This window comes from Pholcus phalangioides, unplaced genomic scaffold (assembly GCF_987345545.1).
Source record: "Pholcus phalangioides strain wild (caught in Gottingen) unplaced genomic scaffold, Ppha-v1.0 ptg000014l_1, whole genome shotgun sequence".
Lineage (NCBI taxonomy): Eukaryota > Metazoa > Arthropoda > Arachnida > Araneae > Pholcidae > Pholcus > Pholcus phalangioides.
Window position 1 is genome coordinate 9,755,102 of NW_028301607.1, and position 23,819 is coordinate 9,778,920.

At 38.8% G+C, this 23,819-nt stretch overlaps 1 protein-coding gene across 1 annotated transcript in view; it reads right to left on the minus strand.

Moving 5' to 3' along the window:
* Positions 1-389: 389 nt before the first annotated feature.
* Positions 390-23,819, minus strand: part of LOC149078114 (homeotic protein empty spiracles-like) — an 81,543-nt gene continuing 58,113 nt past the window's right edge. Inside the window, exon 3 of the mRNA XM_089241442.1 lies at positions 390-1,093. Within this exon, the coding sequence (XP_089097568.1) occupies positions 758-1,093 (336 nt within the window). The 3' untranslated portion in view covers positions 390-757. The remainder of the gene's footprint in view (positions 1,094-23,819) is intronic.

A 23,819-nucleotide genomic window follows, 5' to 3' on the forward strand; every position in this document is an offset into this window, starting at 1 on the left:
TAAGTTCACTGCAAATCCCATTTTTAGGATGTCAACATACGAATGGGAGGGGAATGGAGTGGATGGAACCGAACTAGTACAGTCGAACCCCATTTTAACGAATACCGTTACAACGAAAATCTCGTTTTAACGAACACTTTTCTAATTACCCAAATAAGTTTACGTAGGAGAAATGCAAATACCTCGAATTCCTTTATAACGAAATTTCGTTATAACGAAGTGATTTCTCCGGTCTCTTGGAGTTCGTTATAACGGATTCGACTGCATTTATCACCTGAGGATGAAACGGGAATGGACGAATCGGGACATCACCACGAGCAATGACTCGTCTGATCACTGAGATATCTAAACATGAATCACGAGTTAAAACATAAAAGCAGAGAGAATTTGATGATGAATGTTGTTTTTTTATCTGACCATCATAATATTTAGTGCAAGTTACACAATGTTTTTACGTGCGACATGATGAGTTTCGTTGTTAATTATGTACAAATGGTGTTTTTTCCATTAATAGAAACGATCTGCACCGGAAAAGAATCGATCGTGCATCCAGTTTTTTTTTTGCTTTTCTTTCTACATGAAAAACAGCGATTTCAGGAAATCTCTGTTTTTCCAATTAGTCCATGTTTAAAAAGATTTTGCATCCCGTCATATCTACTCATATGTCTCTTTGGTTATGTTTCACATTTGCAGTCAGTTATAACTGATATCTAGAGTCCACTTCAGCGTCGACTTGTGTGTGGTCCAACGCGACGTCTCAAGTGCAGTTCGGAGACATCATCGGCGAGTTCGGCGAACTGTCGATTTCGACCATGGAATCGTCGTCGGAGATGGGCGACATGACGTCGTCGTCGTCGTTCGGTGGCCACTCGTCGCCGCCGTTCCTGTTGCTGCTATAGTTCGTTGATGAGTTCTGGCGATGGTGGTGGTTGTGGTGATGGTGGCCCGAAGACATTTTTGATTCGCTTGCGTTCGGCGATGATGAGGATGTTATGGTCGAGGATTTGCCGTCGCTACCCTGACGGGAATTCTGCTCCTCCTCCTGTTTCTGGCGCTTGTGTTTCGTCCGTCGGTTCTGGAACCAGACCTTCACCTGGAATGGTCAAGGAAAAATGTAGTTTTAGTGGAATTGTGCAGGAAATGCATTGAATGCAAATCTAGAAATTGAATACATTGCATCATGTATTACACAGCTAATAATAACAATAATAATAATGTTCTTAAGGAAATTTTAACGGATTTAGAATATATTGGGGTGGTGATTCCGAATCTGGCATTGGTTTTGTCAAATTGCCTCTAGTTTTATAGATAAAGTGGAAATTAAATTTCAATGGCAATACATAAGCAACATACAAATCACATTATTGAGATTACGCATTATCTCCACAAAACTAGATTCAATTCGGCACAACTAATGATAGATTCAGAATCAGCGCCCCAATGACTCGAAATCACTGAAATATGACTCTGAAACCATTGAAATTCCTTTTCCAATGATTTACTGTATTTATTTCTAACGTACAATTTCAATGTGATCTGTACGCTGCTTATGTAGTGCTAGTGAAATTTAATTTTCACTTCATCTCAAAAACTAGAGCCAGATTTAACTGACTCTAACTGACCAACCCTCCTGAACTGACAAATCCAATGCCAGATTTGGAATCAGTGTCCCAAAGTCATCCTAAACTCACTGAAATACCTTTTGAGAACAAAATCAGTGTTGAGCAGTCTTATGAATATGGCATAGCCTACTGAAGACAGACCAAAAAAAAAAGTAATTCAACATTTGTGTATATAGGAAGTGCGGGTACATTATGGAATAGTCCTGTAATATGTAATACCGGGTATTCTCCGTCTTCAGGCATGCCCCCTCCCCCCACCCACCCAAATGGAAGAGTGATAAACAATTTCAAAATGCCCCCGTGACGTGATGTTATATGTAGAGTGAATGTCACTCGGTTGTAACCATCATGACGGCTGCTTTAGTGGGAATATTTGTTTTTTCACTTCCGGAACTTTACTGAGGCAAGTTTTTCAAAAGTTTTTACCTATTATTGTAAACGTGCCCAATGATTTGAAATTAAGCAAAGCGTTGTATTTTATTGTGATGTGCTCATTTTTAGATAGCGAGCCTCTCCGGTGGTACATGGCACACACCATTTTTTCCAGATGGTGTGCTGGGGCGTACGCAGTATCGACCTTCGAAGAGGGCACAGGAGGCTTGGAGGAGCACAAAAATTGTCTTCCTGAGAAATTTTGAGTTGCCACCCTTCGAAAAGCATTTAAATCAATAGAAACCGGTAACCATGGCATACAAAGGGGGTATTTTCTTTCGACATTTCAATTTTTTTTCACTGAAATATATATTTATACGGTTTTGGTCGGCTTTGGAGGAAGGGGGAGGACACAGGTTTTCCTGAGCACTCCTTATTCCTGCGTACTCCTCTGATGGTGTGTCGAGTTATATGGAATACTCTATAAGTAGGTCTATTACCCAAGTCGGGCTGGAATATTTCTTCGAGTTAGAAAGTTTATTATAAACTTTGTACAGTAAACTTTGTGCCTTTCTTATTCTCCAAGACCTTTCCTCTTCTATCTTACTATAAACTGTTTATAGTAAGATAGAAGAGGAAAGGTCTTCAAATATAAAATGTGATCAACACGTATAATAATAATAATAATGTGATCACGTATAATAATGTAATCAGCACGTATTCCCGAGAGATATTTACGATCTGCCCCGTCCTGTTCTCTGTGGGCTCACCTTGACTTTCCTTCTTTCAAACCGAACACTACTCCGGTCTATCGCCATGGGTAATTTACTACTGAGCAACCTATACCGGAAGTGTGAGTGCGTGGGCCTAAAAGTCTGAGTGCATATACCGTGTCTGATTTTCAGTGCTGCCATTAATTTTTCTAACTGAGTGAAGCGTAATGATTGATAAATTGTATGGTTGTGGGCCTGTTGCTCTTTCTGGCGAGATTTTTTTAAACAGGGAGATCTCGGCTCGCATTCGCGTCTCGAAATCGGGAACCACAGAAAACCAAATGCGACTCCGTCATCATGACCACTCAACCACCCCAGCGGTGCTAACCTTGACTGTTTTGGGGGGCAGAGAAGGAAGATTACATTTTGTGATTCTTGTGATGTTTTCCGCTCTCTCTATCGTGTTCTGAATTGAAGTAATCGAAAAATAAAAGTAGTATTTTCCACGTTACCATTAATTGATTTCCTTTTACGCTCAATTTGAAATACCCTTAATTTAACTTAATACACAAGATTTTGGCCAGCGAGCGACAGAAATACCGCATATCTGACCCCGCGGGAGAAAGAAAGCTGTGCATCCCTCTGACATAGATGAACCTGATCCTATACCAGCGGTTCTCAACCAGTGCTCCGCGGAACCCTTGGGGGCTCCTTGTGCACTCTCCAGGGGCTCCGCGGCCGCTCGAGGGAAATAAAAAAAATATCAGTAAAATTAAAAAAATAAGAATTCTAAATACTTTTAAATAGTAAAAATAAATCAGTAACTTTGATGAATAATTAAAAAATTGGCCTATATAGTTTTGAAATTTTGCCATTTGAGCGAAATCTTAAAGGTGATTTTTTTTTCTTTCTGAAAATTTCGTATTCAGAATAATATAGGCATTAATGCACGCGTTAACTTTAAAGACCGTTTTTATAGACTTACTCAATTGGCTTCAATAATGTGGGAGAGTGGGGAGTTGGGCAGTTCATGGAGCCATATGGGCAATGCGATACATGTACTTAATCCTGCTCAATGAAAACTGGGTATGAATTATTTTCTCTATGCTCCTTCTCTTTTACTATGCGCGAACGTCTCTTCCTCCACCCCATGCATATTTCCCTTCCTATAGTCGCAATTCTCGTACCGCTTACCTCTTCGCTCCACTATAACAGTGGTTCTCAACATTTAGAAGCCCGCGGCCCGGTTGATCCCGTTTCAATGAGGGGAAGGGCAAAGTCACACACACGACTAATGGGAAATAAATGGGGGGAAACGAGACAGTGAATCATTCACGGCCCGATTTGAGTCATGCCAAGGCCCGGTACCAGGCTGTGACCCATCCGTTGAGAAACAATACAATATGTGGCCGCATAGTACTAGTGGCGGTAAAATGGGATGGAAAATGATAAATTAATTACGTTCGACTGTTTTATTCGGGGCACTTTACACGGTCCCGTTTGCCAACCGTCTAAGAAGCAAATAGTTGTACGCTATATTTACGGGCACACAAAAACAGCAACCCTGCTGCAGTGGTTCTCAACCTTTGGAAGCCCGCTGCCAGTTAATTTCTATTTGTGAGTGGAAAGCCCGGTCGTACATACGACCGATAGGAAATTAATAAGGGATAGTGGAACAGCGAATTTAATTTTTCTTGCCGCTGCCGAGGGGACTGCCCTTGCTGGCTATGAAGAGGGTTAAAGACAAGTTTGTGCGTGTTTGTGTAAATGTGAAGTGTTTGCAAGTTAATGGAAAGAGGGGGGAAAAAAACAACATACAAACATACGACCCTGTAATTGACATCATAATGTTACTCTATTACTCACGGCCCGGCTTTGGGTGATGCCAGGACCCGGCGATTCAAAAGACACTGCCTCTGCAAATAAAAATTTTACTTTTGGACTTTTAAAGAGCTTTCCTTCCTTAATTTTCAAGTGAATGTATACAACAAAAAATACAGGGTGGGCAAAAAGTCCGTAGAAACTTTAAAATGAATAAAAACCAGAAAAATAACCGAAATAAAAAACGGTTTGCAGGGTTAGCATCGCTAGGTCACGGAAAATTTTTTGACAGGGGAAAAAAAAACCCACAATAAACAGCCGATAGATGACACTAGTACGAAAGACCGGCGAAAATGCGCAAATAAGACAGTTATAAGAACTTACGCTTCTAATCCACAAGCAGTTCACCGTTGTAAACCGTGCATGTGGACCTGCTGCACTCTGCTCTTTCTGGATTCGTGACTCGCCTGCAATGTGTGATCCCCCTGTGGTGGTAGTCATGTGGAACGCAAGCTGCTGTAATAAACGATTTGGAAGCATTGTGTTCGTTAATTTGCGTATCTTGTCTGACTTGTGTACGTCAGCGCTACCTATTGGCTGTTTCTTTTTTTTTCCTGTCAAAAAAATTTCCGTGACAGCGATGTGAAAACCATTTTCCAGTTTTTATGAATTTTTGAAGTTTCTACGGAACTTTTTGCCCACCCTGTATATAAAAAAGGCCGATCCCTGTATCTTTAGACAAGAACTTTATCAGTATCTGTCTTGTACGGTATAAGTTGTACCGGTTATGCGTAGATCCTACAGACATTGCAGAGAAGCGCAGTTAATTATTTTTTTACCTCCCCGGGCGACAAAATATTCATATCCCGAGATAAATTTGAATATGAAGAGACCATTGTAGGTAATTAATGTCGACATGATACCCCAACAGCACTGGCCATCGATTTCAAATCGCCGCAAGACCATTAAAAGCATAAATGTTGATAGCATAGGACTGACAGTGGCGTAAAATCACCGACGTGTTTGAAAAAATTGAAATCCCTTGCCTTATTATCGGGATGAAATTCCCCCATTTTGACTTACAACATTTAACATTAATTTCTTTGGGTTCTCTTATTGAACTATAATATGAAATATCTTTCACGTATTGGAATCTCATGAGTTCTCCGTTTTGATATTTCTGTTTAATTTTTCTTCCATGATTTCCATCGACTTTCCAAATGTCTTGTTTGTCATCATCTTCACGACATGACCACTGTTTTTCAATGCATCGACTTGAAGTTGACTTCTATAAACGCATAGATATTGGGATGAGGCTTGCTTGCGTTAAACATGGAAGTGTCTTTCCACGTTCAATTTTCTGTTCGGAATATAACCTGAGAACTCACCACTAATTTTCTTTCCTTATTAACTTCTTGGATCGCTCTCTGAAATCACTAACAGCTGTCAGTTTCACAACTGTTAGAAATAATTTTCCTATTCGAATTCTTCTCAGGCTAGTGATTTTGGTGTAAATCAAGCTTCGAAACTGCAGTCGAATTTTTATCCAAATACGTCTTAGCATTGCAATGGCGTTCAACGCATTTCCACTTCCAGCCATCTTGAGCTTCATAAATAGGCCTACATTTTATGAAATTTGTGATTTTCGTACACTCTATTTGAACAGCTTTGATCTACTTTAGATAAGATTATGAGATAAGGTTCGGTGAATCTCTCCTATCTATCCCATTCCTGAAGGAACTATAACCCATCTGACAAGAGGAGAGTCCAGTGCAATTGACCCTCGAATTATCCACAGCTTTCGCAAGCAGTGCAACTGACCCTCGTCCGATATAGCACGAGCCAATATCGGCATAGGAAGACAATCGCATCCACGGCCATCACTTGGGAGAGGCTGATAGGTCTCGGAAACTTCGATCAACCTAAGTAATTTTATAATTTTCGTTTTTTACATTATACATTTTCTATGAAGCCTCCCTTCCCCCTTATGAATAATTGACACATCGGCATATTGTTTAGCCGTACACACGTATTTGTGCATTTATCTCACTTCTAATTAGTTATAATTAGCAAAACTTATACATTTAGATCAAAAAGCCATTTTTTGGAGATATCATGTTCTGACCAAACACCACAGAATTGACACCCAGGCAAAATTCTCAAATTCCAGTGCAAAAATTATCTCAAACTCCTCTCTCGTTTGAGATAATTTATCGTAGTATAGATAGTTTTCATCTTCCGCATGAAAAATAGGGTAAAAAATTATTTTTAAAATAGTTTTTGGTAGTTTTAAAATAGAGGAAATAAAAAAGCCTATATAAAATAAATTTTGTTTTTACTCTAAAATAATTTAGTGTAGTTTTTTGCTTTTAATTTCTGGTAATTATTTTCCAATTTTAGTCATTTCTAAAGCAGAGAATTATCAAATATTTAGAAATTGCATTTTATAAATTATGATTTCAACTTAGGCTATATATTTATTAACTACTGGAGTCTGAAGGGTAATTTTTATTTTGCAATTTATGGGATTGAAAGCCCTTAACAATGAAAAATCCAAAAATGAATCAAATTTAGCCCTTTAAGCGGCAATGACGAGATATCTCGCCTCCATAAAAGCCTCTTATTTCAGAATTGACAAGCCCAGATGTTTTGCAAAGTTGATTTCTCGATGGAAAACTTTGCCATATACCCCATAGTTTGCTGAAAATAAAAAAAAAGACTACTTCATTGATAAATATTTGACATTTTGAAGAGGGGTTAGTGATTTCTAATTGCCGCTTACAAGGTTAAAAGAAAGCTATGAATTTTTCCCCATAAATCTATGCTCAAAACTCCCAAGCTGGCATTACTAAAAGTATTTTTCAACTCCAAGAGATACATTTTACCCTCCGAAACTCTCCCGATATCCATAAATCAACATGATTGTATGGGATCTTTCATATCCATCCATTACATGATCCATTAATGGCCATACTACGCTGTTGTTGCCGTGATTGTGGAATGAAGACAAGCCACGCACACATTCAATGTCCATCCATAACCATTGGAACAAGAGGAACGAATTAAAAGAGGACGGACACAGAGAAGAGGAGAACAATTTCCTTCCCTTTCTAATTTCCTCTATATATATTTTTTTTTATGTGTATAATTCCGAATGGGCTCTTCAATCGATCCGGGACGGAGAGTAAAACCCGGATACGTCTATCCTTTACTCCCTTCTTTTTTGAGGAAGGAGCTTACGGAAGTCGACACTGAGTCTCGCCGACCGGATGAGGAGAGGTTTTTACTCTCCGGGACCGAATTCCAGGGAATACGTTTTATTAGTGGCTTTTCTGTCGGCCGTGGACCTTGTTTTCCGGTTTTTTAGGGGACATGATGATGATAATAATGATGATTTTGGATAGCTGGGGTTCCGAATAGACAGATGAAACTAGAGGGGTCGAGGACTGTGTAGCCTATAATTCGTCGTTTTCAAAACTCTAAAAACTACCAAAACTACCAGGAATTACCGGAAGAATACCAATTTTACAAATTGGTATTTATACCAAATACCATTTTTTAAATGGAAATCATACCTCTACGAGGAACGGTTTATGAGATAAAGGCCGCATCAGTACTTACAGGACACCCTGCATCATAGGCGTGCGCAAAGTTTTCTCCGGGTGGGGGTTAATTTTTTTCTTCGGGGGGGGGGGAAGGAGGATTACGTTTTTTCCAGGAAAGTAACACTATTATTTCGGCTTGGTGGAGGTTAGAATCCCCCTATTTGCGTATGCCAATGCCCTGAATATATGTACATTTACAGGGCGTCCATAATTAAAAGACCCTATTTTGAAGTAGCCTACATGCGAAACGAGTCATCAGAAAATTGGGAAATTTTGTGGAAGACTTCATGAAGTGGATGGGAGTTGGTGTTTCAGGGAGGAAAAAAATTAGTTGCACATGTCACCACTGGAGGGCGTTTTATTAAGAAATGGCACATTTAGGCAAACGTTTACAATTTTAACAAATGTTAAACACTTTTACAATTGTTACTGCAACAAAATATATTCCACATGATGGCCATCATTTTCAGATATCATGCGAAATAGCAAGATGACATGTTCCACAACTGACCGAAGTGTGTGCGGAGAAATGTTCAGCACGTGGCGTGAAATGCTGCCTTTAAGGTCAGGTAAAGTTCTTGGATTGTCACGACTTACCAGACGTTTCAAATGCCCCGAAAGATAAAAATCGCATGGATTAAGGTCCAGAGGTCGAGGAAGCCATAGATTAGGGAAGTGCCGGCTGATGACACGTTCTTCTGTAAAATGCATTTTAAGAACATTCTTAACACACATTAAATGATGCAGTAAATCCACAGCATACCGTCACTTTTGGTAAATGTAACCTCTAAGATAGCAAGCGGGTTTTCTGGTTCCCAAATTCGGCAGGTGGCGACATGTTCAACTAATTTCTCCCCCCCCCCCTCTTTTGAAACAAATCTCCATAACTTCATAAAAGTCCTCCACAAAATGTCGCACTTTTCTGATGACTGTTTTCGCCTGTAATTATTATGTAATAATTATGATACGAATAAAACAAATAATGGTAGTACTGGAAGAATGATGGAAATTCGTCATTGTAAAAAGTAGCACCAGCTTTCGAAGACACAACCAAGTGAACTCCAGTCAAATTTTCTGACCAACAATAATTCTCAGAAAACTTTTTGTCTCGCATTTGGATTTTGAAATTTCATAATTATTATTTCATGATTGCTTTAATATAATTTTAGAATAATTAAAACACAGAAAAAACTATATAATGTATTAACTGTTGAATTGTTCTGAATATAGTAGGTAATTGATAATTTCATGTTGATTTATAAGCATTTGCAGTAGCTAAATGTACGTTCGTTTCAATTTATGCTCGGCAAATGCGGAGTAGTGTGATGAAAGTGAAGGCCAGTTCAGGAAGTGATGTTGAGAGTGTGTAAGCATGGAGTGAGCAAGTGACGAAAAGAGGGAGCTAATGATAAATAGAGGGACGAAAAGAGTGACCTAGAACAGTGTTTCCCAACAATTTTGATGTCGCGGACCCCCTATAGTGAAAATCAATGCCTTACCTGTAACGAAGGTCAATTTGGAGCAGAGCAACCCCCCGCCCCCCCCCCCGTAAAATCCAAAGAGTATTGCTTTCTATAATTTGGATATCATAAAAAAATGTAAGTGCTAAATTACAATTTCACAGCACTAAATGCGTCATTCATACAATGGCAGTAAATGAAAAAGGTCCCGCGGGCCCCTTACAAAGTAGCTACTCACGGACGACAATGTGAAAAACACTGATTTGACTTAGTGTGAATTATGTGAAAGCACGATCGACCGACCAAGACACCGACTTGGAGATCGAGCATATTTCCTGCGGAGGGGGGGGGGGGCAGAGCTGCTGATTCGAGGAATGAGTGGTCAAGAAAATTAGATTTAACCTTCGTTCCGATGGACCCCTAATGAATGCTTTGCGCAGGGCCCTCTCTCAAGTTGAAGTCAAATGACGTGGCATAAACATTGTTTTTGTATCAACATGAAGAATATTTGAACCGAAGAGTTTCTCCAGTTCTCCAGTCAAATCATTCAGCCGTCGGTGACACGACTCGTCATAATCATACATGACAGATGTTCCAAATTTAGCCATTTTCATTCAGAACGATATCGTTTCAGAAACCACCAATGTAGGAGATTATCAAATTCCACCTTTTTTTCTGTGAATCTCTCTCTCGGTTCCTCAAATAAAGATTCTTTGTCATGAATGCATGAAGCAAAAGCAAAATGAAGTCATTTTATCAGTGACACATTGAGCCATTCTGCTGTGGCGGATCATACATTTCCCCCCCCCCCCCCAACAAGCAATAGTTCACCAAATTAGTATTCATTGATACGGGGTTGTCGAACAAAATTTAGGGAAAGCCTGACGAACATGGGTTGTGAACGGGAGGGGAGTGGGGGAACTGAAGTACATTCCCTCCGAAGCCCCCTGCACCCGTCGTATCCCGAAAAACCCATTGTGTAAAAATCAGAAAAGAAAACCCGATGTCATTGAAATTTTTGACAATGGTACGGTTTGGGTTACGGATTATTTGGACAATGGACGTTGAGATATCATGGGACGGGGCATAATCTATTTTGCGAGTACAACATATGCCAGGACATACCGTCCCCCCTCCCGGATCACTATCACCGCCATGCTATTGATTGGTAACTCGGTTTTATATTATCTCATTATTATGTATTTACCGCGGAATGCTCGTGGTTAATCCTATCGGTGCCGAAAGACGGCAACCTCTTCGAGCTGTAACTGAGCCAATCAGGAGAGACAAGGAAGAGAACTTGGGAACTAGTAAATGGGTTTATCAGTACCTGGCGACAAAAACAATCGCCAAATGATTTTCTCAAAAAAAAAACAAATCTGAAATTTTCGCTCATTCATTCGCAAAAATTGAAAAAAAAAAAAAATTGCATTCACCTGAGAAAATATATTTCAAATCAAAAATTATCAAACTTATCAACTTACTCGTCAAAAACCCAAATGAAAAACATTTTGCATTCATCCGCAAAAATATATCCGAAATCGAAAATTTTGCATTCATCCGCAAAAATATATCTGAAATCGAAAATTTTGCACTCATCCGCAAAAATATATCCGAAATCGAAAAGTTTGCATTCATGCGCAAAAATATATCTCATACAGTGCCGTCTTAATGCATGGGCACGGCCCGGGGGCTTCAAGAGAAGAGGGGCCTGACAAAAATGAGATCTGTTTGAAATTTTCTGGAATTCGCCAGGTAGGGCCTCAGAAAAGTCACTTGGCCCGGGGGCCCACGATGCTCTTAAGCCGGCCCTGATCTCAAATAGAAAATTTTGCAGTTATCCGCAAAAATATATCTCAAATAGAAAATTTTGCATTCATTCACGGGAAAAAAAAAATCTCCCAAATCAAACATTCTGCATTCATTCGCAAAATATTTTTCAAATGAGAAATTTTGCATTCATTCACAATCTAAACTAGTGTTACCCAAAGTAAACAATATCGCCCCCTCGTGGGTGATGAAATAGTATGGAGGGCGGCAGAAGCTACGGATTTAACATGGGATTCTATGGGCCCACTTGAGTTGGGGGAGGGGGCGATAAGAGAACAAAATTTCTGAAGGGGGCGATGGAACAAAAATTTGGGAAAGTATAAACTTAAGGACACGATATTTTTTTAATAGTTTAATTATATAGACAAGTATTAAAATATGTAGTATTAAATGCTGGAGGCCAACAAGTTGAAAGTTCCAGAATTTAAGTGCTCAGCGAAATTACCAACTATTTTCGCTTCAAAAAGTGTAAATTATAAAGATTTTGCGATAAAAGTGGTAGAAATAAAGTTTTCGCATTTATTCATCAAAAATGGCAAATTTTGCATTTATCGCATCTATTTCGTAAATAGGAAAATTATTTCCTATTTCTCCAAAGTCTATACCGATTATATTTTGTAGTAGGTATTCAGAGAGGAAAATACTTTTTCTGTTACAAAAATGAAATTTCCAGAAAATTAGTTGCGAATAAATTACATTTTTCATTTTTTTTTTACCTAAAAAGTAATTTCCCACTTTCTCTAAATAACAGTAAAATCGATTTTCTCTCTCGATATAAGAGATGGCTTCGGGTAAAGAAATATTCTTTCACTTCACGATATAAAAACGGGTAGAAAAAATTGCATTTTGACGGAAAATTTAAAAACGAATTTCCTTGATAAAAAGGGAAATGAAGCACTTTCGTGATTTCAATTTGCAATTTTCACTTCTTTTATTATAAGGCGAGAATAAAAAAAAAAAAATGTACTTTTGTGAAATGATCCGATTTTCGCGGAAATTTGATCTTTTCATAAAAACATCTAAATCTTCCAATTTTGAATAAATTTCTTCTTTTTATTGCGATTTAAAGTTTTATTTGGAGTTGTTTGTTTCTTTAAGTAAAATAAATAGGAGTGAAAATCATGGACGTTCATGAACTTAATATTTCTTCCACGTTGGAAATTTTATAATTTCATTTTCTTTTTAATACATAAGAAAATCTAAAATAGTTTTATTTCTAATGTTAAAATAAATTTACTCTAAGCTTGATAGGAATGGTATTAGAGAGATGCAATTGTGTGAATTCTGAAAACAATATTTGGTTAATGATTATTTGCAATTTTTAAGTTGGTAATTGTTCAGTAATTCAAATTTTTGTTATTTATTACATTTTTTTTTTATGCTTGCACTCTTTCAATTTTTTACTATTTGCATTATTTTGCATTCTAATTTTTTTTTAATTTTTTTTATTTCCATTTTTTTAAAATTTATTGTTTTTAATATTTTTTTTTTGCTAAATTTTTTTTCGATCATTAAAATTTTTATCTCTACTTTTTTGTGGTATTTCTGCTTCTTTTACATTTTTCACATTCCTTTTCCTTGATATTTTTCATATTTATTCAATTTTTTTATACATTAATTGTGGAATTTTTTAGTTTTTTTAACTTTTCGACTTTTTATATCTTCGAGTCAAATTTTTCTCTATGTATTTTTTATATATATTTTTCTTTTTTAATTTAATTTTCAATTTCAAATTTATTTTACAATTTGTGTGAATACATGTTATATGATGTTATTGGCTACCAAGGAGACGAATGTCCCATAGTGATTGTTACAATGAATAGGTTTATAAAATACAATACAGAGATAAAAAAAACTACTAAATTCTACTTTCTTTTCTTTAATCTTCAAAATCCAAATATTTTTAAATATTTTCGTAGTTTTTTACATTTTGATTGTTTTTTTTTAATTTTTACCAATTTATTCTTTTTTTTTCAAAATATGTATTTTTTTAATGAATTTAAAAACTATTCACTCATTTTTTTCTAAATTTAATGATAATTTTTATGCGCTGATTATTTCTCGAATGCGTAATCGATAGTGGTGAACATAAGAAAATTTTCGCATGTCTATAAAATTTACCAACTTCACTTAGGAATTGTGTAAAATCGCAGGTGAAAGTGAGCAATTAAGCAAATTGTAAATTTATCTGTATTGTAAGGTGATTTGGACACCAGTTTCTCAGCATTAGTGATTTTTGAACTTTTGTGCTAATTGACCCTTTGTACCAAATGGATATCACGGACCTTCTGTACCAATAAAATGAAAGCCATGGAATAGCCCTTTACAAAATAATGTTCATTATAAAGCAATGTAATAACTATGGGGCAATTTTTCTCTCATACAAGCTCACGGACTGACTCCGAGTTGAAAGCCCCTGCTCGGGATAGAGCCCTGTCAGTTTGCCCTTGTGAGGAAATGCGTCGGAATAAGACCTGTGTGTGCTCGTTTTGGGCTTTATGAACGAAATTTTGCTTCCTGAAATAGTTCCGGGTGCGCTGAGAACCGTGCTTGAAAATTTTGTGGGTGTTCAAGCACCCGCGGGACCCCCGGTTCAGACGAAATTGTCAAGCATTGCGAAATTTTTTCTATGTTTAAAAATTGCCATACTGAAAACACACACCCAAACGTTCAATAAACACTTTTTTTCGAGCGTCTTCCATCAGTGAATTCCGCCATTCATATTTGACTCCACAAGTACAGTACCAAGTTCAATCCCTGTTGCAAGACCAAGGAGTACAATAACCGTACATCAGTACGCATGCGTACACGCATATAATACTCAGCAATAATGGCGGAAAGAAGGCGTGAACCATGGTCGACAGCTGATACAGAAAAAAAAAAGACCGAACTTGAAGTACTTGAGGGGATAAGTCGCTGTATCAATGAAAGTTGCAGGGGAGAGACCTACCTACCCCTCGTCACAACTAGATTATATGTACATCCACACCGCGGATGGATACATCTTCATAAAAAATAAGAGGGTATACAGGGTAAGTTGTACAAACATAACACTCCCAGAGTTTTAGGGGGGGGGGGAGGCTTCACACAACACACAGAAGGATATTTGTACAAACTTCCCATATATATAACACAACACCCATTCTCTGAGGAGGGGAATACAAGTGGGGAAAGTCGCAATTCTCCCCACAGAGAATATTGAAAGCCCGAATCCCATCAGAATCCCCCGAAATCGTAGGGTAAGAAGCTTGTACATTGCTATGGGGGGGGGGGGAAGGCTTCATTCCCCTCTAGGGACCACTTTAACACAAGCCATTTCCAGCCCTATTCCCATTTCGTTTATACGTACATATATGATTATATTATTATCCAGTACCATCGGGGTCGTGTTGTCAGTGAAAGAGATAAGTATGGACGTGTGAATGTATCGAATTTGCGTATTTGGTCCGTTGTACGGATTATTCATGGCCAATCTTTTCTTACCGTCCTTTTTGATGGTCTTTGCCAGCGATGCCTATCCGCCCGAACATTTAATTTTGTCATTGATATTCTAAATTTAACCCTTTCGCGGTCTGTAGTGTAAGCATTTGGCGGGATTCTTGGCGACGATCGGACGCTGGAGCCTTGGAACGATCATTGGTTGGTTAGCGTCATTTAGCTAATGGGTTTTGCAACATTCACTTTGTTAAATCGTATTGAGCATAAGTGGAACAGCATTGAGTATATGTTGAATTGTATTGCGCATACTTTGAATTGTGCTGAGCATATTTTTAATTGCGTTGAGCATATTTTTAATTTCATTGAGCATATTTTGAATTGCGCTGAGCATACTTTGAATTGCGCTGAGCATACTTTGAATTGCATTGAGCATTGCATTGACATGCATTGAGCATTACTTTGATATGCATTGAACTAGTACTAAAACTGTTATGTTCACTTTTTTAATAATGGTATGCATGGGCTCTACATCCTGGAGCAGGGCCCCCTAGGCTGGGATCTTTGGCGGGCCAACCAAGCCAGACTTTTCACCTTCTATAATGAATTTATATCATGGGGGAAAAAATTATGGTAATCGCCTCGGGTCCCCACGGCTGTATCGCTGTCAGTCAAATCTTTGTGGGTGCCGTTCCCCGCCCCTCCTCAAGCCGATCAAAAACTAGGAAAAATATTAATAATTCAGTGAAAAAAAAATTGAAATATCGAAAGTCATTCTTTAAGTGTTACATAAACCAATTTATGCCAATTTAAATGCTATTCGAAGGGTGATAACTTGTGTATACTGCCCTCTTAGATATTCTAGAAGCCATTGCAATGGCATTTCCTCTTGAGATGATGATATGTATACTATATTTTTGGAGCAAATTCTATAAAATTGTTTTTTTTAAATCCATCATATCCAATTAGTCATTAATTCTTTCTTCCTCAAAAATAAACTGCAGATGAAATTCTTTTGGAAATTGACTGATTTTGTGATGAAATTATGCATAAACGGTGATGAAAAATTTTAAAAACTGTGTCATCCTCTATTTTTTTTTCTAAGGCAGATGGCGATAAAAATCGTAAATCGGGGAATAATGTGATCGCAACTATTGAGAATTCATTTTTTCATGCCTCGAATAAAATTTAAATTTTTAACTTCCATGTATCACAAGACACGGCCCTGGATTTGACAGACCCTTCAGGCAAGAGTAAGAGTAATTTTTACTGGGCCTCAGTAAATATGCTCGAGGGTGCCAAATCCATCTTTTCTCTCATCCAAAATCGGAAACAAATGTTTGTTCCGGGTGGCTTGATGCATTTAATGCTTCTCGTTGTGAGCCAGAGAGACTTAGAGCCCCGAATCGAATAGGAGCCCTCAAATTATTTAAGGGTTCCATTAGTTATGGGATTATTTCTTTCATTGATTCTGAATTTTAATAGGTGCTGGGGGGAATTATTTTCCTAAAAATTACTGTCCTAAAAATATCGGCAAGTCTCTTTTTGTCCACCACAGTTGCGTTTAGACATGATGGTTTCTGTGATTGAGGGCAATGCTAGGTAATGCCTCCCTCTTTGAAATGCCGGTTTAATCTTTTCTTTATCGCGATTGTTGTTAGTTACAGCCCGGCTTGAGTGGAAGAAAAGTTAGTCTAAACTTGGGACACTGTTAGGCATATGATATGGAATTGCAAATTAATTAGATGCTGGTGTTCAGATGAGCAGCTGTTTACGATCCATTTTATGACAACTTACATGAGTAAAACACTTGTGTTCTCATTTCCTGATGTTGATTACATTGATGAAGTTTTAATAAATGAGGTAAAAAGAATCGTGAAACCTCTTAGCGTCGTCTAAGGCAGTGTTTCTCAACCGCTGGGTCGTGGACGGGCCCTGGCAACAGTCAAACCGACTCGTGAGTGATTCGTCTTCTTTCATCTCTCACCACTTATTTCTCATTATACAAAGATGGTATTTACTCTCTCCGCTATTACCACGAAGGTTTTGACAGCTGGCTGATGCAAAGATAAAATCCAGTAAAGAAAACTCAACTGGCCTTGCAGGAAATCGAACCCACGTCATCTCACTTGCCGGTTGAGCGCGGCTCTTCACTACTTGCATTGGTCTAGGGCAGTGTTTCTCAACCGCCGGGCCATGAGTGATCCGTCTCATTTCATTTTTTCCCATTTATTTTCCGTTAGTCGAGTTTATGACCGGACCTTCAACACAAAAATGTAATTCTACCGGGGTGCGGACTTCCAAAGGTTGAGAACCACTGGTCTAGGGCGTTCAGCCCACAAGTGATAGGACGTAGGTAGGTTCGATTCCCCGCAAGGCTCTATTGAAGTTAAGACACTCAAACAGGAAACACAATACACAGAAACTATACTACAACAAGTTAGGGTACCCGTGTCTAACCAGGAGCAAACACCATTTTATTTTGATTTAGGTACTAAATGTGTGTACACTTAAAACTTTTTAAATTATCAGTACAAAGGGCCTAGACACCAGTCAGAATTTTGTAGGTATCATTATTATTTTTTTTTATTTTAACGTTTCATTGAGGGCTTGATTTTTCGGTGCTTAGTTCAAAATTGTCCCAAGTGTGGGCATTTGGCCGTAGCCTATATGATTATAAATATTCATCTTACATATTTGCCAAGTTAATTTTTCCCCGTGAAGTACATTTTAACAGACTTGCTGTAGCTCTGTATTTCTCACCAAGGGATATTAATAATCAATATTTGGCAATTTCGCTGACATTTGGCAACATGCTTTGTGAGAATCGCGGTGTCCCGTATCAATTATCACACAATTTCCCGTATTTTTCTCGATCAGATATGGTCACCCCTAGTCATAAAGAAATTAACAGTATTTTTGATTACCTCTGAATATTTTTCGTCGAAGAAGGACCTGAAAATCTCAACCTCGGTTTTAACAACAAAATTTCATTGAATCTCTTTATGTCGTTATAACCGAGTTATGACTGTTTCGTGATTTCTTGCGCTCCAACTAGACATTGACAACCAACCGAAAGAGCTCTCCAATACCAATAGGTAATATCTCGTCTGAGCTTTTCGGAATGGCCTAAAATGATTTCGATCCTGGTCTAAAACAACACTGATCGTGGTGAGGACGATAACGACAGGATTCGCGGCGTGGAATTCGACACGATATTTAGCAGTTTCTCCTCTAGTAGGAACAGCAGAAGCAGATGTCCGATTTAGAGCAGTTTAGAGTAATTGATGACCGTGAACTCTTCGTTGTTGGTGGTTTCAGACTTCGTGAGTCACTAATCGTTCTGTCAGATTCCGGGGGCCCCCGTCTCAACGCAGTTAACGTCAAACGTTTCACCAGAAGGAAAAAAAAAATGGAGGAAAATCACAGTGTCATGGCTAATATCCTTTTCTAGTTGCCACCCTCTAATACATATGCCCATCTATTATTTCTGACAGGTTTAAGAAATTTCATGGCTCGGATGGGAAAAGGGGGAGGCCCCAAAGCCCCCCACCCCCCTTCGGCCCTAACATTAGGAAGTAAGTTCGAAAGTGAAAAAGAATAAAATTACCCCTAGGTACTAAATTCCTTTCCGGAAAATACGAGTAAACATTCCGAGACTTTGTAACTGGATATTCCGAGAAGGCAAGGGCAAAAAGAATCGAAGGGACCTTGTTAAAGGGTCTGTATAAAGGTCATAGGTTCGAATCCCAAAGTAGGGGTGATGTGTGTATGTATGTACATTTAAAAAATATATGAGTATTGTGATGATAAAGTCCCGTGAACTCATTCCATGGGGCGATTCAATACATTGACGTGTTGAGAGGAATTTCAGACTTGTCTTGGAGGGATTCTTTTATGGCATATTTCCCGCCTAAAGCATTTTTTCTTTAGGGTAAGTTGACATGGCTTATATCCCCTGCATGGAAAGGTTTTTTTTTTTTTTTTCGATTTACGAGCACCGCTTATGCCAAGCATCAGCACCCATGTATCAAATCTGACACGTCTTCAAACCAAGGTTCAGATATCGTGCTGTTGATTCTGGAATTAGTTTGGGTGTTGAGATCGATACCTTTGAGATCAAGTGCTGCATATTTGCATCGGGCACTCTTGGGTGTTTCGGTAAGCACTGAGAGGTGCTCGCGAGCTTTCTTCGGAAGGACTCTAGTTTGGTTGCTACATAAAGGTCTATTCACACAACGTCAGTGCAGTCGCCGTACCATCTTTATTCAGACGCCGACGCATCCGACCCGTTACAGTGTGGGCTGTTCACACACATCAGTTCAGTGTCGGTCAGATACCAGTCACCTTCACGCAATTTACCAATAAGAAATTCAACGAACGACTATAGCCAGCGAGTGGGGTCATGAGCAAGTCAATGAGTGCTAATTTGCTGACTGGTTTGCTCAATCGCTCATTCTTACGCTCCCTTGCTCACTAATTTGCTCACACACATTCCTATGCTCACTTATTTTTTAAATCGCCACTCCTACGCTTACTCATTCGCTGATTCGCTCATTTATTCACTCCTATGTGCTCACTCGCGCATTCACTACTTCTGTGCGCAACGAACGAGTTTCTGCTATTTACCTCTACTGATGATTCCAAATTATCAATTGGTGATTCCAAAGTAGTTATCGGAAAAATTTTCGTGAGAAGCATGACTCTGTGTAGTCTAAAGGCTAATCAGATGCCTTCTATAGACAATAATAATTCCTAATAATAATAATAATAATAATAATAATAAATCAATAATGACAATAATAATAATAAATCAATAATGACAATAATAATAATAAATCAATAATGACAATAATAATAATAAATCAATAATGACAATAATAATAATAAATCATTAGAAAAGGGTGTTAGCCGCTGGGCCACTAGGAGACTATAGTCTGAAAGCTACATGACAATGGTTTTTTTTAGAAATATTGTGAAATCTGTCAATGACTTTTAGCAGTATGCATTGTGAAGGCTGTCATTGAATTTTACCAGTATGCATTGTGAAAGCTATCAATAAATTGTAACAGTGACTATTAGCAATATTGTGAAAGCTGTCAATAAATTGTAACAGTGACTATTAGCAATATTGTGAAAGCTGTCAATAAATTGTAACAGTGACTATTAGCAATATTGTGAAAGCTGTCAAAATAAATTGTAACAGTGACTATTAGCAATATTGTGAAAGCTGTCAAAATAAATTGTAACAGTGACTATTAGCAATATTGTGAAAGCTGTCAATAAATTGTAACAGTGACTATTAGCAATATTGTTAAAGCTGTCAAAATAAATTGTAACAGTGACTATAAGCAATATTGTGAAAGCTGTTACTTACTTTAAGCAATATTGTGAAAGCAATCGTGACTTTCAGCAAAAGCTATTATTAACTTTTGCAAAAGCTATTAATTACTTTAAGCCATTGATTCCCCCTTGGAGGCGATTGAAAGTTCCAGGGGAGCGGCAGAAGCTACAAGTATAACATAGGATCTTGTGGGTTATATTGCGTTCGGGGGTGATGGGGTAAACAATTTTTTTGAAGAAGGGGGCGATGTGGTGGGATAAAAAAGGTTGGGAAACTATGCTTCTCAAGCAATGTTGTGAAAGCCATCTGTGACTTTTAGCAATATTGTGAAAGCTATCTGTGACTTTTCGTAATATTGTGTGGGCTATCAACGACTTTTAAGAAGCACAAGAGGATACATTTCCTCGCTAGTTTTATTGAGTCCATTGATCTTATATTAGGTCTTAACCTGAAAAATAGGACTACATTACTTCAGTCAATTCAACTTCTGCATCTTCGGCTGTTTAAGAGACTTGGCAACTTCAACTCAAAAGAAAAAGGTTATACTAGTGAAACGAGAAGTCACTGCTAAACTACCAGTATAAAGAAAAGATGTGAAGGGTGGGGGGGGGGGAAGCAAGCGATGTAAATCTATAACAAATTACCTCAATAAAAATATCGTATGGCGGAACTGGTAAGTTGAGATCCCAACACTTTCAGGAGGTAATAACAACACTGAAGAGGACAATTTCCCGCATCCCTTATACAAACACAGATATCTGATGAACGAACGAGGTAGGCCCCCATGTATAGGCCTGACCCGGGAAATCAGATATCTGAGCATCTCAGGCACGAGAAAAAAAAAACCGCACAGCCTATTTCCTTCTCCATACCCCAGCTAATAGCGGGACATGGACACACACATACGTATAGAGATTTTTTGAGGCCCTTTGATTCCCATCATCACGAGAAAATCGAGCACCGACGTGTAAAACACGATTAGGCTTGTTGAAGGGGAGGGGGGGGGGAAGGGAAGGAGGCCTATTTGATTGCCTACCAGCAACACCTTCACCGTCCCTGGAGGCCCTCGTATCGATAAATGGGAGCGTGCTTCTGGTTCGAAGGCAATTAGAATCTAAGCGCGTCACGCCGACGATTGACTCGATACATATCGGGTGAAAACTGAACACTTTACCAACGAAATTGACGCGGGGTTGCTGGTTCGGATCATGCAGCGCCGAGTTGGCCAAGAGTTACTTTGTATCGCAAGAGGGTGCTCACACTGTTCAACCTTTAGTGCGGGCATTTTTTTGGAAAAGTATCCGAAAGGTGCATTTGAAATGTGTGTCGCAGGTTATTTTAGGTGTTCTGGGAATGTGATTTGGGTCACTTAAAGTCAGGACTGTTTGCTACTTCACCAAACACCAACTCTGGCCATATCGCTATATTGCAATTTACTGCCATTAGTGAGATGGGTTGGAAGTGAAGGTGCTGTCTGACGGTGGTCGCCTCGAGTTGGGAAAATATCTTGTCTATATCCTTCCTCCCTTGGGTTCGAACCCGGGACCCTGACAACAACCTTCACGATGGTAGACGAGCATCTTACCACCATGCCACTCGGGCCGAGTTTGCTGAGTGAGGACTGTATGCTGTCCCCATCACTGCAAAGTTCGATTATCTTATAACAGTATATATTTTTTATTCATTCATAGAATTCATCACCCCCCCAAAGATTGCCACACGAGGCAGTTGTCTCTTTTGTCCCCTCCCCCCACTCTAGTTCAAGCCCTGTGAAGTGATCTGGAAACGTGCCGCTAGTGATATTTAGTAATTTGGAAGTCAGTGCTCCGTTAGTCCCTTTAGTGACCTGCAAATGTGCTTGGGGACGTTTAAGTGACCTGCAAATGTGCTTGGGGACGTTTAAGTGACCTGAAAATGTGCTTGGGGACGTTTAAGTTACCTGAAAATGTGCCGCGGGCAGCTTAAGTGATCTAGAAAGGGGCTACGAGTGACGTTCAGTGGTCTGACAATGTACCGCGAGACCCTTTAGTGATCTAAAAACGTACTGCGATTCCCTTTAGAAATTTGGAAATATGCCGCGAGCCCCTCCAGAAATTTGGAAATGTGTTTGGAGGTCTTTTAAGGGATCTGGAAATGTGTCGCAAGCAGGTTACGGGATCTACAAATGCGTTGAGAGTGATCTTTTAGGTCTGAAAAACTACTGCGAGTTCCTTTAATTATCTGAATATGTGTTTTGGGATAAATAAATGATCTCGAAATGCATTTAGAGCCACTTGAATAATTTATAAATGTGTTTCTCGTCACTTACGTGATGTGTAAATGTGCCTTGTGTCATTTAAGTGATTTGGAAATGTGCCAAGAAGGAGAAGAATCTTTCAAGGAGCCACTCGAGTTAGTTTGATAATCGGTCGTGGGTCCCAACCTAAAATTTTTTCACATGTGGCAATAAGGGGAATTTCAAAACGAAAAGCCAGGATCATCTTTTTACATGGGAGCTACGAAAGCTAAAATTTGATACTGTTAATTTTTACAAACGGGTCTTAGGCCGGCATTACACTATGAATGTTTGATAAAAGTTTGTTTCTAAAACCTGAAAAATGCAACCAATAGGTAGATCGGTCAAGTTCACTAGAATGTAATAGATGTGCTTATTGGTTACATATTTTACAAGTTTTATAAAAGCACTTTTACAAAACTTCTAAAGTGTAATCCCGGCCTTAGGTTGAGAAATGGATCACCATTCAGCCAGATCTGATTGAAAAGCCGAATTTCGGCAAGCATTGGGGGATTCTCGACAGCCTCTTGGCGATATTCCGCTCCGCTTTTTTTTTTGGTAGTGCAAGTAAACATTCAGCAGCAACCTACGAGGTAAACGATATCGTTTAAGTTATAGAGAGGCACTCAGAAAAGCCACCCAATCATCTAAGGCCCGAAACGCTTTTGCGTGCCACTTTTAGCAGATAATCTATTCCGGCGCGTAAAATACCTTGGATACAATTTTGCCTTGTGTTCTTTTTTGTGATCCGAGTCTGTGATATGAGTCGGTCGATTCGTTTCGGAACATGATTCAGCCGAAACTTTCAAAGGGGGGTCCTCTTTAAAGTAGTACTTTACCTCCTCGACCTCACTCTTAAAAGAAACCCGGGTTTCTCGATTAGACTGATTAGACTCCTACACTTTGGGAAACAATGCTGAGAGAGAGAGAGAGTCGAGTCGAAAATTGGCGATGGGATACTTCAAGTACGGGGGAATGTGCTCAAATTTAAAGGATCTGTTGTAAGCATTTTGAGTGTTTTCAGTCGCTGTTAAATATTTGGGGCATTTCGTATTTTTTGCCGCAATAATTGAAGGTGGGGGGGGGGGGGGGGTTCGGACGAATAACGGCCTCCTCTGTGTTGCATTTTTGTGAAATCGATTTTTTGACTGAATAATGATCCCGTGTAGATTACAGGTACAGTTAGTTATGTTTTACGTCCTTATATTTAAGTTCCGGCAGAAATTTACATATTGTTACGAACTATCGACGATAGATGGCGCGATTTCTTCTGATGGCTTTCAAAATGTCGAAATCAGTTGATACCGGTTTCGGTCTACGCATAGGCATGCGATTGGCGGGA